At 43.0% G+C, this 12,309-nt stretch overlaps 1 protein-coding gene across 1 annotated transcript; it reads left to right on the top strand.

The window, feature by feature from the left end:
* Positions 1-1,310: 1,310 nt before the first annotated feature.
* Positions 1,311-10,965, top strand: dync1li1 (dynein, cytoplasmic 1, light intermediate chain 1). The gene is made up of 13 exons (XM_084157310.1): positions 1,311-1,418; positions 1,811-1,884; positions 2,299-2,415; positions 3,005-3,235; positions 5,558-5,709; positions 5,841-5,934; positions 8,067-8,202; positions 8,291-8,402; positions 8,554-8,613; positions 8,689-8,733; positions 8,995-9,085; positions 9,244-9,354; positions 9,629-10,965. The coding sequence occupies exons 1-13, from the start codon at positions 1,315-1,317 to the stop codon at positions 9,757-9,759; spliced, it is 1,458 nt and encodes a 485-aa protein (XP_084013436.1). The 5' UTR covers positions 1,311-1,314; the 3' UTR covers positions 9,760-10,965.
* Positions 10,966-12,309: the final 1,344 nt, after the last annotated feature.

The following is a 12,309-nucleotide window of genomic DNA, read 5'->3' as shown; positions in this document are numbered from 1 at the left end:
CCCACACACACACACAGCCCAGTGCCCAGACCATCCATACCTTATTAGTGTTCCAGTCAGTAACTCACCTCAGGTACCAGGTAGAGACGGGCAGAGCAGTGAGCTGAAGGAAACTTCACTGCTGGGCGGAATCACAGTGACTTCTCCGTCTTCACACACTCTGCACCCATCCCGCTTCTCTCTCTCTCTCTCTCTCTCTCTCTCTCTCTCTTGCTCTCTCTCTCTCTCTGTCTCCCTCACTCCGTACGTCAGCTAAGCAGTATGTACTGAGCCTTGCACCTCAAGCCATGCGCAGACAGGGGATACAGTACATCAAGGTCCTCACAGCATGAATGAAGAGGAAATTCTCTCTCTCTCTCTCTCTCTCTCTCTCTCTCTCCCTCTCTCTCTCTTTCTCTCTGTCTCTTTATCTGTCTCTACTTCTGTCTCTCTCCCTCCCTCTATCTCCTCCCAGAAAATGATGATGAGGAGGGTCGCGCAGTGCCGGCAGGGGGTACGGGACTGTGACGGTACAACGGCGACACCCAGTGGTGGATAGAAGTGACTGCACTTTACTGTGTGATGAGCTGGCCCATCCATTCAACATGTAATCCAGATCAAAATAATCCTGCTGTGTTGTGTTAGATTATCATATGTTATCCCCATCAGATTTGGTCCCACATTTTTTGTATGCAACTTTGGATGCAAGACAAATCTGAACGAAATCTATGTGATACCACATCATATGTTTTTACAACAATGATTCTATGACATCAAATGAAGACACATGACACTAAGGGTCAGTTTCCCGGACACAGAATAAATCCTGGACTAAAAAGCATAGTCAATAGTGAATCTCCACTGAAATAGCTTTATAGTCCAGGATTATATAAAACTATAAAACAACACACAGGATAATTTTGACCTGGATGAAACATTCCATAAAACGGGCCCCAGAGAGCCACTGATGGTTACAGAATGAGTACCTATCTTTCGATTTGATAATATAATAGGCTAATTATATTGGTAATAAAGAGTAATCTAGTTACAGAAACTCTATGAAATGTTGAAAAGTATGTAACAGTGTTTTTCACTGGAATAAATTTAACAAAACACAAGTAATCAGCAGAGAAAATCACTTAATATACACCAATCAATAAAATCAAGTGAAGTCCTTCACTCTGGTTTTTATCTGTAGTTAGCACGGATCTGTTTATTTAATTCGTTAATTAATTAATTAGGCTAATTTTGTTAGTTTGTTGTGGTATTCTACTGGACGACCACGCCCAGCACTTTGCGTTACATCCGGGTCTTTGTTGGTTGGCAGTAGTGAAGATGGCGGCGTCAGGGAGGAGTACATTATTATCCTCCAACAACAGTGGACTAAACAGCACAGCCGAACAACCAAACACTGAAGACGAAGATGGACAGGATTTATGGTGGGAACAACTGACATGTCTGTTTAGATCCAGGACGAGCTTTTAGATGGAGAGTGACTGTTATTGTTCAGACTCAGAGTGACAGCCCGTCTAACACAGCTAGCTAGCAGCGGCTAGCCTATTGCTAGCAGTAGAGATTGGCTAGGTTTACGAATGAATGGTGATGCTGAGTCTGATGATTGTGTGGTTTAGTTAGTGAGCTAGCTTGCTGTATTTCTGCATAGGCTTGTAGATTGACTAGCCAGCGATAGCTAGCCTTGGCTAATGCTACTGGTGATGATAAGCTAGTTAACTAGCTAGTGGAACGATTCTATAAGATGTACATGTAGCCAGTCATCTATCTAGCTAGCTAGCTAGTTAGATAACGGACTGCTCTATCCATCTATCCGCAGGTCTGCTATTCTGAGCGAAGTATCGACGCACTCCAGATCTAAACTACCGTCCGGGAAAAATGTGCTGGTCATGGGTGGGTATCTCGCTATCTCCTTGGCTAGTGTGTGTGTGTGTGTGTGTGTGTGCTAGCTGTGACGAGCCTCTCTCCCCCACCCTGTCTTCTCCTATTACAATGATGGACCAATATGATACCAGCTATCAGACAGGCTAATGTCGCTTTTATGTGGAATTCTGTAGCGTGTGTGTTTGTGTGTCTAGCAATCATTGTCTCAGTCCAGTCAGCCACAGTCGCCTAGCAGTTACAACGTCCAGGATAATCCTCTGCTACAGAGGCTAATCAGTATGGCGTGAGTGAGTGAGGAATGCTGCCTACTCTGCAGTATTTACTGATAGGCCTAATAGTAGAATATTGTAATGTACCATCTGCATCCTTTACATTGTTAGGTGTTTAATAACTGTCTGACTCTCTTTCGGGGTGTGCGTGTAGGGGAGGTGGGGTCGGGGAAGACAACCCTGGTTGCTAAGCTACAGGGTGTGGAGGATTTCCTGAAGGGGCGTGGCCTGGAGTACCTCTACTTTAGTGTCCATGACGACGATATTGACGGTAACCAATCACAGCTTTCATTTTACCGTTTACGCCATCATTGCTTTTTTTTCTTTTTTTTTTTTACTGCTAGTAGTGCTGAGCGATTAGTCCTTTTCGAGGTTGGATCGGTTTTGGCTAGATTATTTTTTTTAAATCGCGGTTTTCGGATTCGGTTTGTATTACTTTTAACATCATTAAATGTATTATGAAATAAACACATTAAAATGGTTTTAGAGCTTTTTAATGGACATTCCAAAGCCAAAAATAGTGAACATTCAATTTATGGTCATTGTATTGAATTACAACGTTTCTGCGTTGAACTAGGTAGAATATTTGCTTAATGAAAACTACAACTCTTTTTAGCCCAGCATCCCATACTGTAGTTCTTGACTTTTTTTGTGAATGATTTGATTTCTCTCTAGAGAAACGGCGTGTTGGGCTTACAAAAAAACAAACTAAATGGAATTCAAGTAATTGAACCAACGTCGGTCATTTAGTTGTTTAATAACCGAACCCCCTGCCCCCTCGAAATGTTTGTTAATCGCTCGGCACTAACTATTAGGTCTCTGGCTCTGTCTATAATATGTGTGTGTGTGTGTGTGTGTAGACCAAACCAGGTGTAATGCCTGGGTGTTAGATGGGGATCTGTACCATAAAGGTCTGCAGTCTGTTGCCGTGCAACGAGAGGCGCTAGGTGACTCGTTGCTATTGGTTACCGTGGACCTGTCGCGGCCCTGGGTCGCCATGGAATCGCTTCAGAAGTGGGCGGCCATCGCTAGGGAACATATCGACAAGCTCCGGGTCCCCCCGGAAACACTGAGGGAGCTGGAGAACAGAAGTGAGTCAAACACACACACACACTTCATGTTTTACCCTCTGACTTCTAAACCTAAACAGGACCCTAAACCTAAACAGGCCCTAGATCTAACCCTGAACAGACTGGTACCAGATATTTTATTGGCTTGCTCAGCTGACTTTTAGCTAGCCAAGTTGCTGAAACTGTGCTGCAGAGGACTATTTGGACATTGTGGAAAGACGATATCTGAGCCTGTGTGACAGTGTGAAAAGGGTTTTAACCAACTGCACAAAAATAAGCTATGCATAAAGAAAATGTGCACATTTCCCCACCAGTGGTGTGTTTCTAACAAACTGTCTTGTTGCGGATGAAAAGCAGTGCGTAATGATCTAGTGCACATTAAAGGTACTTTTTTGCTTAAGTTTTCATGTACTGAATAAAAATCTAAGTTTCAATGTGTTTCCATTGCATTTTCAACTCTACCAATGGTTTTGTCACAAACTGTCTAGTTATTTTGCAAATGTGCCCACCCTGGTCTTGGCACGTGCACTCTACCCAACTGCTTTCAGATACAGTGCAGGTAGGCTAGTCTACATGATGAGATTATTATGGATCATCTTTGTCAAACGGCAGCCAAGCATCCATCATCATGTCACCAGAATAAGACCCTCTAAATGTTTTGGAAAGCAGCGTCAAGCTCATCACCCTGTGAAGTTAATCTTAACTTATTTAATCTGTGGCCTAATAAACTGCATGGTTTCCTGAGACGTAGTGAGAGGACCACACACCATATCATCACGTTTACTTCCATATGATGGTTATTATATCAATATTTGCGCATAAAGGCGTTTCCACCACCATTTCTCGCATTATTAATTTTACAGACACAAAAATATCCCACCATGTCGAACAAACACATTTTTTTATGCGTCAGGCAATTCATCCGCATTAAATTGTTGGATAGAAACCTGGGGCCTCATTTATCAATATTGTGTAGAAACTATTCTAAAATACTACTTAAGAATGGAATTTAGAATGGTCGTACGCATAGAAAAAGTGTGATTTATCAAAGAATCCTACAAGAGTCATATACACACCGGTAGGAGAGAACCATTTGATAAATAACAATTGTTCTCAGCCTCAGTGCTCATGCACAACCTTGGCTGTTTGCATTTCGAAACGCCCCTAGTTAACCATATATGGTCAAAATCATCCAGGACAATTTAGTTGCTTTAGCAATGGCAAATATACTTCAAATAATAAGCCATCCATCCTCAACAGCTCCCTCAAGTATGCTTATAGGCCAACATTGCTGTTCTGCAGAATGAACGAATCGTGCGTTCCACCTGGTCACCACATTCAGCAGTGTCTTTTGTGCATCACATAACCTATCACCTGCACATAAAGAGTGGAAGCCTTTTCTGTTCACATAGTTTAAATCATTTTGGGATGGTGATTTTATAGCGATGTGGTGGCCGTCTATTGCTCCGTTCGTATTTGGGAACCCATTGATGGCATCATGGCGAAGAAATCCCTCTGGACTTCCACCTGTTGTGCGATGATGTATGGAAATTGTATGTGTTACTGTTAATTTAGCTGATGATTGCGTCCAAAACATTGGCTCATTGAGGGCTGTAAAACGCAGATCGGCAAGCTCCTGCTGAAAAGTGCCCGTTGCCAAATACCCAAGGGTGGATTGCACTTGGATGTGCACCGGAATGGCATGTGTTTGCTTTTTTTAAAGTAGTTATTAAATCCTCGCAAAAATCCTGTAAGATTGGTTTTTGGAAACAATATCTGATGAGCCAATCTCAGTCCTCTTTCTGCAGAAAAAGTCCCACCTGTCTCTAAAAACCCGCTCTCTGCGAAATGCAGCGTGTGCCAAATCTTCAAACAGAGCAAATCAGCCATCTCTCATTCAATTTCCCATTGTCTCAGTCTTTTTTATAGTATTTCAACAATGGTTTAACTTTCACACGTACCTCTAATTTAACAAATTACTGTGTATGGATTATTATTGTAACAAATGCACTGATGTGGTCAAAATTATAAAGCATGTCAAGATATGTTGCATTAATTCACAATGGAAATACAATGACATCGAAAAAGTATTTAATTATTGCTCTCAGAATTTCACACATTTTCCCTATATATTTTCCCCATTCTATGCTTGACAAGCAGTTCCCTTATTCCACCACTTGGCACTGTGTATACGCATGGTCATGGCTAAGCAAACGTTCATATTGATAAATCTCACACTTTGCGTGAAAATAATCCCACGCATGGTTTACGCTCCGATTTGTGCCTACACACATAAATAAATGATAAATGAGACCCCTGGTTTGTGACTGTCTGTCTCTGTAGTGGCCAGACAGTTCCAGGAGTATGTGGAGCCTGGCGGGGAGGAGAGCAGCCCCCAGAGGAGGAGTGAGGAGGAGGAGAACGTTCTGCTGCCGCTCGGAGAAAACACACTCACACACAACCTGGGTCTACCCATGGTGGTGGTCTGCACTAAGGTACACACACACACACACATTGGAATTGTCCCTATTCTATCTGTTTCGCTGTGATGTCCTCAGTTGGCTGGAGAAGAGCATGACTACATATATTACCTCTGACCTCTAAACTGTGTGTGTGTGTGTTGCAGTGCGATGCCATCAGTACGTTGGAGAAGGAGCATGACTACAAAGACGAACACCTGGACTTTATCCAATCATACATCAGACGCTTCTGTCTACAGTGTATCCTTTACACACACAGACAGTTGTGTATAACTATACCTCTATACTAGGCGGTGTCAGAGGAAGGCCCAAAAAATTGTCAAAGACTCCAGTCGCCCAAGTCATAGACTGTTCTCTCTGCTACAGCACGGCAAGCGGTACCGGAGCGCCAAGTTTAGGTCCAAAAGGCTCCTTAACAGCTTCTACCTCCAAGCCATAAGACTGCTGAACAATTAATCAAATGGCTACCCAGACTATTTGCATTGACCCCCACCCCTTTTTGTTTTTACACTGCTGCTACTCGCTGTTTATTGTCAATTCATAGTCACTTTACCCCTACCTACATGTACCTGTACATATTACCTTGACTAACCCGTACCCCCGCACATTGACTCGGTACTGGTATCCCCTGTATATAGCCTCGCTATTTTATTGTGTTACTTTTTTTCACTTTAGTTTATTTAGTAAATATTTTCTTAACTCTATTTTCTTAAAACTGCATTGTTGGTTAAGGGCTTGTAAGTAAGCATTTCACGGTAAGGTCTACACCTGTTGTATTCAGCGCCTTGTGGGGACACACAATTCAGTCCCATTCAAAATCCTATTTTCCCTAACCCAAACTCTAACCCGAAGGGTGTTTTCACACTTGGGCCCTTTCAGCCGATTTTTGTGAACTTAGTGCGGTTCGCTTAATTCCCTTTTTTAGGACAATGTGAACGCAAAGCTCCCCAGGTTCGCTTGTCATTGTTCCCGCACCACACACTAGACTTCTGCACATTGGTGCCACAAAAGAGAGAAGATGATGATGTGCAGGTTCACAAAATAAAATGTGTTCTATTTTTGGATATTGATTAGCGATTGTCAAGGACGCACAAACTCCAAAATGTGTCAAGTTTTTAGTTCAGATTATTTGTTTGCAATATGTGATCTATAGGCTAGGAGAGCTTCATAAGCTGTTTACTGATTGTGGGGTTTGAATAGTGTGAAAAGACAATATATTTGGTGAGAATCACAACATAGGGTACAAAAGCTATTCTAGCTTTTAAAGGGGCAGTAGTCTACCTTGGGTGGACAATTTTCAATTACAGCATTATTCATTCTATTGCTATTTATTCTGTTACCGCTCAAATTGACATGTTAATAGTATCTTCTGATTACAATTATTATGACTCATATTTTAACTAAATGCAATCTATGAGCTTCCAAAATGTAAGTAGGTATATCTAGCTGTCTGATGACACATTCTGATGGAATGGTTTGTCCTGCACATTGTAATAACTCAGAGTGCATTGAGTGAATGTTGGAAAAAGATCTAGGTTCCTTTCTAGAAATAGCAATGTGAATGCAAAGAGGACTCGGTCCACAAAATAGGTGAAGTGAAGTGGCAAAAGATTTGAGTCCTTATGCAATGGGCTCCCTAGTGGCGCAGCGGTCTAAGGCACTGCATCTCAGTGCTTGAGGTGTCACTACAGACCCCCTGGTTCGATTCCAGGCTGTATTACAACCGGCCGTGATTGGGAGTCCCATAGGACGGCGCACAATTGGCCCAGCGTCGTCCGGGTTTGGCCGGTGTAGGCCGTCATTGTAAATAATAATTTGTTCTTAACTGACTTGCCAAGTTAAATAAAGGTAAAATAAATAAAAATGGCAAGGGCAGTGTGAATACAAAGAGAACTGAGTTATTTTGCTTTTTTTACCCCAGAGTTCACTTTAAAGAGGACTGAGATTGGTTCTTTTTAAAGAGGACTATATGTGAAAACACCCTAACCTTAAACCTAACCTTAACCCCTAACCCTAACCCTAAACTTAACCCTAGCTCTTAACCCTAAACCTAATTCTAACCCTAACACCAATTCTAACCTTAACCCTAAACCCCCTAGAAATAGCATTTGACCTGGTCAGAGTAACAAAATGTCCCCCAACATTTTTGTTTCTTTACTATTCTTGTGGGGACTTCTGGTCCCCACAAGTATAGTTAAACACGTTCACACGCATGTGCGCACACACTTTAACCCTGACCACTTTTCCATAGCATCTTACCAACCCCTAATCCATCTGCATGCATTGTAGCGGTAGAGCCAACATGGCAGTTAGTTTCCTTGTGCCTTCCCTGGAAAGTGTAGTGAGTGATACTGTCCTTAATGCTGTGTCAGACGGCGCGTCTCTGCTGTATACGTCGGTTAAGGAGATGAAGAATGTGGATGTTCTGTATAAATACCTGGTTCACAGACTCTACGGTTTACCCTTCCACTATCCTGCTCAACTGGTGGAGAAAGACACCGTCTTCATGTAAGTGTGTGTGTGTGTAGTGTGTTTGTGTGCGAGTGTAACCCTGTGTTCTGTAAGTTTGCGCGTGTGTGACCCTGTCTTCTTTCAGTCCGTCAGGGTGGGACAATGAAAATAAGATTTCTATCCTCCATGAGAACTTCCAAACGCTGAAACCAGACAACAACTTTGAAGAGGTCATCGTCAAACCGCCTGTCAGAAAGGTACGACCTCTAGCACCTCACTATCCTCTAATTCCCAGAAAGACTGTTAGTAAACCTCACATTTTCCATTGTATTCTAAACTATAATGATAGATGAATTAATAGGAATCTCTCTCCCCCTCTCTCGTTCTGTACATCCTCTCCTATGTCAGTTTGTTCATGAGAAGGAGATTCAGGCTGAAGATGACCAGGTGTTTCTGCTCAAGTTGCAGGTGAGACTTGACACATGGTGACGTGTGTGTGTGTGTGTGTTGTTCTCTCTCTAACGTGTGTCTTTGTGGTTTCAGTCGCTGCTCTCCAAACAGCCTCCTGCGTCTGCCGGGCGACCAGGGGTAAGTCTCTCTCTTTCTTCTGTCTCTCTCTTTCTTCTGTCTCTTTCTTCTTTCTCTTTCTCTTTCTCTCTCTCCCTTTCTCTTTCTCTCTTTCTCTTTTCTCTTTCCTCTTTTCTCTTTTCTCTTCTCTCTCTCTCTCTCTTTCTCTTTCTCTTTCTCTCTCTCTCTCTTTCTTCTCTGTCTCTCTCTTTCTGTATGTCTGTCTGTCTTTCTGTCTCTCTTAAGATACTGGAAACTGATATGATCTTGTGTGTGTAACAGGAATCCAGCAGTAGTAGAGGTCCCAGTGGTTCTCCCAGGACCAGTAATCGTTCAGCTGCAGCCAACGTAGCTAACACCATGCCCCAATCAGGTACTACATGATGTGTGTGTAGGTAATGCCACACATTACAGCAGAGAAGCAATTAGGTATTTTACCATAGACCCTGCCCAACTGTCGCACCTTTTTGGATGACATTCTCCAACCCTCCCTCCCTGTGTGTGTGTGTGTGTGTGTGTGTGTATATATAGCAGGTCAGACCAGTGAGGGGGTGCTGGCTAACTTCTTCAACAGTCTTCTGACCAAGAAGGCCGGAGCATCGCCACCCGGCAACAGCACACCAGGGACTGTTCGCAAGTCAGGTAGGACACCCCCGTGTAGCTCAGTTGGTAGAGCATGGCGCTTGCAACGCCAGGGTTGTGGGTTCGATTCCCACGGGGGGCCAGTATGAAAAAAAAATGTATGCACTCACTAACTGTAAATCGCTCTGGATAAGAGCATCTGCTAAATGACAAAAACAAACGTTAAAATAGAGCTGTCTTCGAGGCAGAAGGGGTGTATGTGCCCTGTGTCGCCCTCTTGTGGTTTCAAATATAAATGCAGGCAGAGCTGAATAGTGGTGTGTGTGTGTTGCAGGTTCTAAGCTGGGTCTGAGTGATGTCCAGGCGGAGTTGGACAGGATCAGCTGCAGAGAGAACGATGAGACCAACAACAGCAACACTAACAACCCTAACCCCAGTACTGAGACCAACGAAGATCAGACATGAACAGACCACCTCCCTCTTCCTCACCCCACAGACCAGACGTGAAGAGAACAAACCTCACCATCCACCCCCCTCCTCACCACCCAGGCAGACCACAGACCAGACATGAACAGACCACCTCCCCTACCTTACCCCTCCTCAACCCCAGACCATACATGAAGAGACCAGACCTCACCCTCCTCCCCTTCTCACCTCTCCTGACCTCCCCTCCTCACCCTCCAGTGAGACCACCACAGACCAAATATGAAGACACATTACCCCTACCTCATTCCCCAGACCAGACATGAAGAGACCAGACCTCACCCCAACAGACCAGAACAGAGGAGACACGAAGACCTTCCTCAGGACGGAGAGAGAGATGGAGAGGTATGGGGATGGAGGGAGAGAGAACGAGGATGGGCTGGAGGAAAGAGAAAGAAAGATTTATTCCCCTTTCACCAGATGAGGTGTTTGGGTTGATCTTGATACTGTAGGAGATATTGAAGGATTTGTGTATATAGTTGACTGCGATACTGTAGGAATAGTGTGTGTGTGTGTGTGTGTGCAGATAGGGATGGAGAATGTTACAGACAGCCATGTAAAGAGAGTTTGGCCGTTGAGGTTTCAACCAAAAAGCATCATCATCTTCTGAGATGATGTCACATAACTCTATGGCAGACAAGTTGACAGAATCATAAACCAAGTTCTTTAGTATAACTGACAGGATCAATAAACTAAGTTCATTAGTATAACTAACATAACTGACAGGATCAATAAACTAAGTTCATTAGTATAACTAACATAACTGACAGGATCATAAACCAAGAATTAGAACTATAACCAAAGTCCTTATGGATGAATGGAAGGTTAGTCTGCTGAGGCAGGCGACAATATGGCGTCCGGCCGATCTGAAGTGGGTCAAACTCTCTGTGACTCTGCTCTTAGATGTAGATATAGATGGGGTAGGAGAAGCACTAGTGGTTTATAACCCTATAGTTAATGTAAGGTGGGAGGGATGAGCGGGGGGGGGGGCACCTGGAGAATGTACAGTCCCATTGTCTCGCTGTAATCTGATTGGTCTTATTTCAGAACTGTAACCTGATTGGTCTGTTATTTCAGAACTGTAACCTGATTGGTCTGTTATTTCATAGTTCTGTGGTGGCGTTTGTATCATCATGTCTATATTGAGTCAAATAAAGGTGTATTTATTCTGACTGTCTGTCTCTCCCTAAACCTTGTCTGCTTCTGTGTTTGAATTTAAACAGGTGTGAGTTTGAATTCATCTACACGTCACAAGTATTTGTCAATAAATAATACAAATCTAGAAAAATATTTTGTAAGTAATAATATTTCAGGTTTTTCATTTACATGATTTGTGCAGTATATTTAAGCAGTAAGGCGTGAGGGGGTGTGGTATATGGCCAATATACCACGGCTAAGGGCTGTTCTTAAGCTCAACGCAATGCGGAGTGCCTGGATACAGCCCTTAGCCATGGTATATTGGCCATATACCACAAACCCCCGAAATGCCTTATTGCTATTATAAACTGGTTAACAACGTAATTAGAACAGTAAAAAGTAATGTTTTGTCATACCTGTGGTATATGGTCTGATATACCACAGCTTTCAGCCAATCAGCATTCAGGACTCAAACCACCCAGTTTATAATCATCTTTATATCACAACACCAGAGCCTCAATTGATCTTTAAAGGAACAAAAAAAATTACAAACATTAATATAAATTACATGCAATATACAGGTAACTGCCAAAATAAAGGACACACCAACATAGTGTCTTAATAGGGCGTTGGGCCACCACAAGCCAGAACAGCTTCAATGTACCTTGTGATAGATTCTACAAGTGTCTGGAACTCTATTGGAGGGATGCGACACCATTCCTCCACAATAAATTATATAATTTGGTGTTTTGTTGATGGTGGTGGAAAACGCTGTCACAGGCGCTGCTCCAGAATCTCCCATAGGTGTTCAATGGGGTTGAGATTTGGTGACTGAGACGGCCATAGCATATAGTTTTCAGTGAGTGACCACTCATGCCCTGTGTATTGGGGCATAGTCATCCAAAATAATGGCATGCCCAGCATTTTTATACATGATCCCCATTAGCTGCTGCAACACCGCATGATGTGGAAGCACCTGCTTTCAATACACTGCACTTTGCGTCCTCATTTACTCAAGCGTTTCCATTATTCTGGCAGGTACCAGTATATGGCCTTTGATGGTTAACTCAATAACAAAGTGAATTTGGTATGTAATAGGTACACACAAACACTATTAACAGAATAAAAAGTGTGTAAGCGATGTTAAAATATGCTAACCCATCACTACATCAGAGATAGTAGAAACCCGTCCTCCACCTGCACACCATGGTACGATCCAGACACTGTGGTGGTATGGACGTTTCTATTAGCATACTGCTTAGAGAGGGTTGCCATGAAGGGGATATTGAACTTGTACCTCTTTCCTGACAGTTTAATGGCGCAGGAGGTGTTGGGAGGGACCAATGATGTATATAAACCCTGGATTGCTGATGCTATGTATTGGCCAATGAAAGA

This window comes from Coregonus lavaretus (assembly GCF_964263955.1).
Source record: "Coregonus lavaretus genome assembly, chromosome: 3".
NCBI classification, from domain to species: Eukaryota; Metazoa; Chordata; class Actinopteri; order Salmoniformes; family Salmonidae; genus Coregonus; species Coregonus lavaretus.
Note: the sequence above shows the minus strand (reverse complement) of the source record. Positions and strands in the feature narration are given on the sequence as shown.

Coding starts and splice junctions, on each gene's coding strand:
- dync1li1 (XM_084157310.1), top strand. CDS start 1,315: ATGGCGGCGTCAGGGAGGAGTACATTATTATCCTCCAACAACAGTGGA. Junction 3,236..5,557: donor GAGGGAGCTGGAGAACAGAA/GTGAGTCAAACA, acceptor CTGTCTCTGTAG/TGGCCAGACAGTTCCAGGAG. Junction 8,203..8,290: donor GAGAAAGACACCGTCTTCAT/GTAAGTGTGTGT, acceptor GTCTTCTTTCAG/TCCGTCAGGGTGGGACAATG.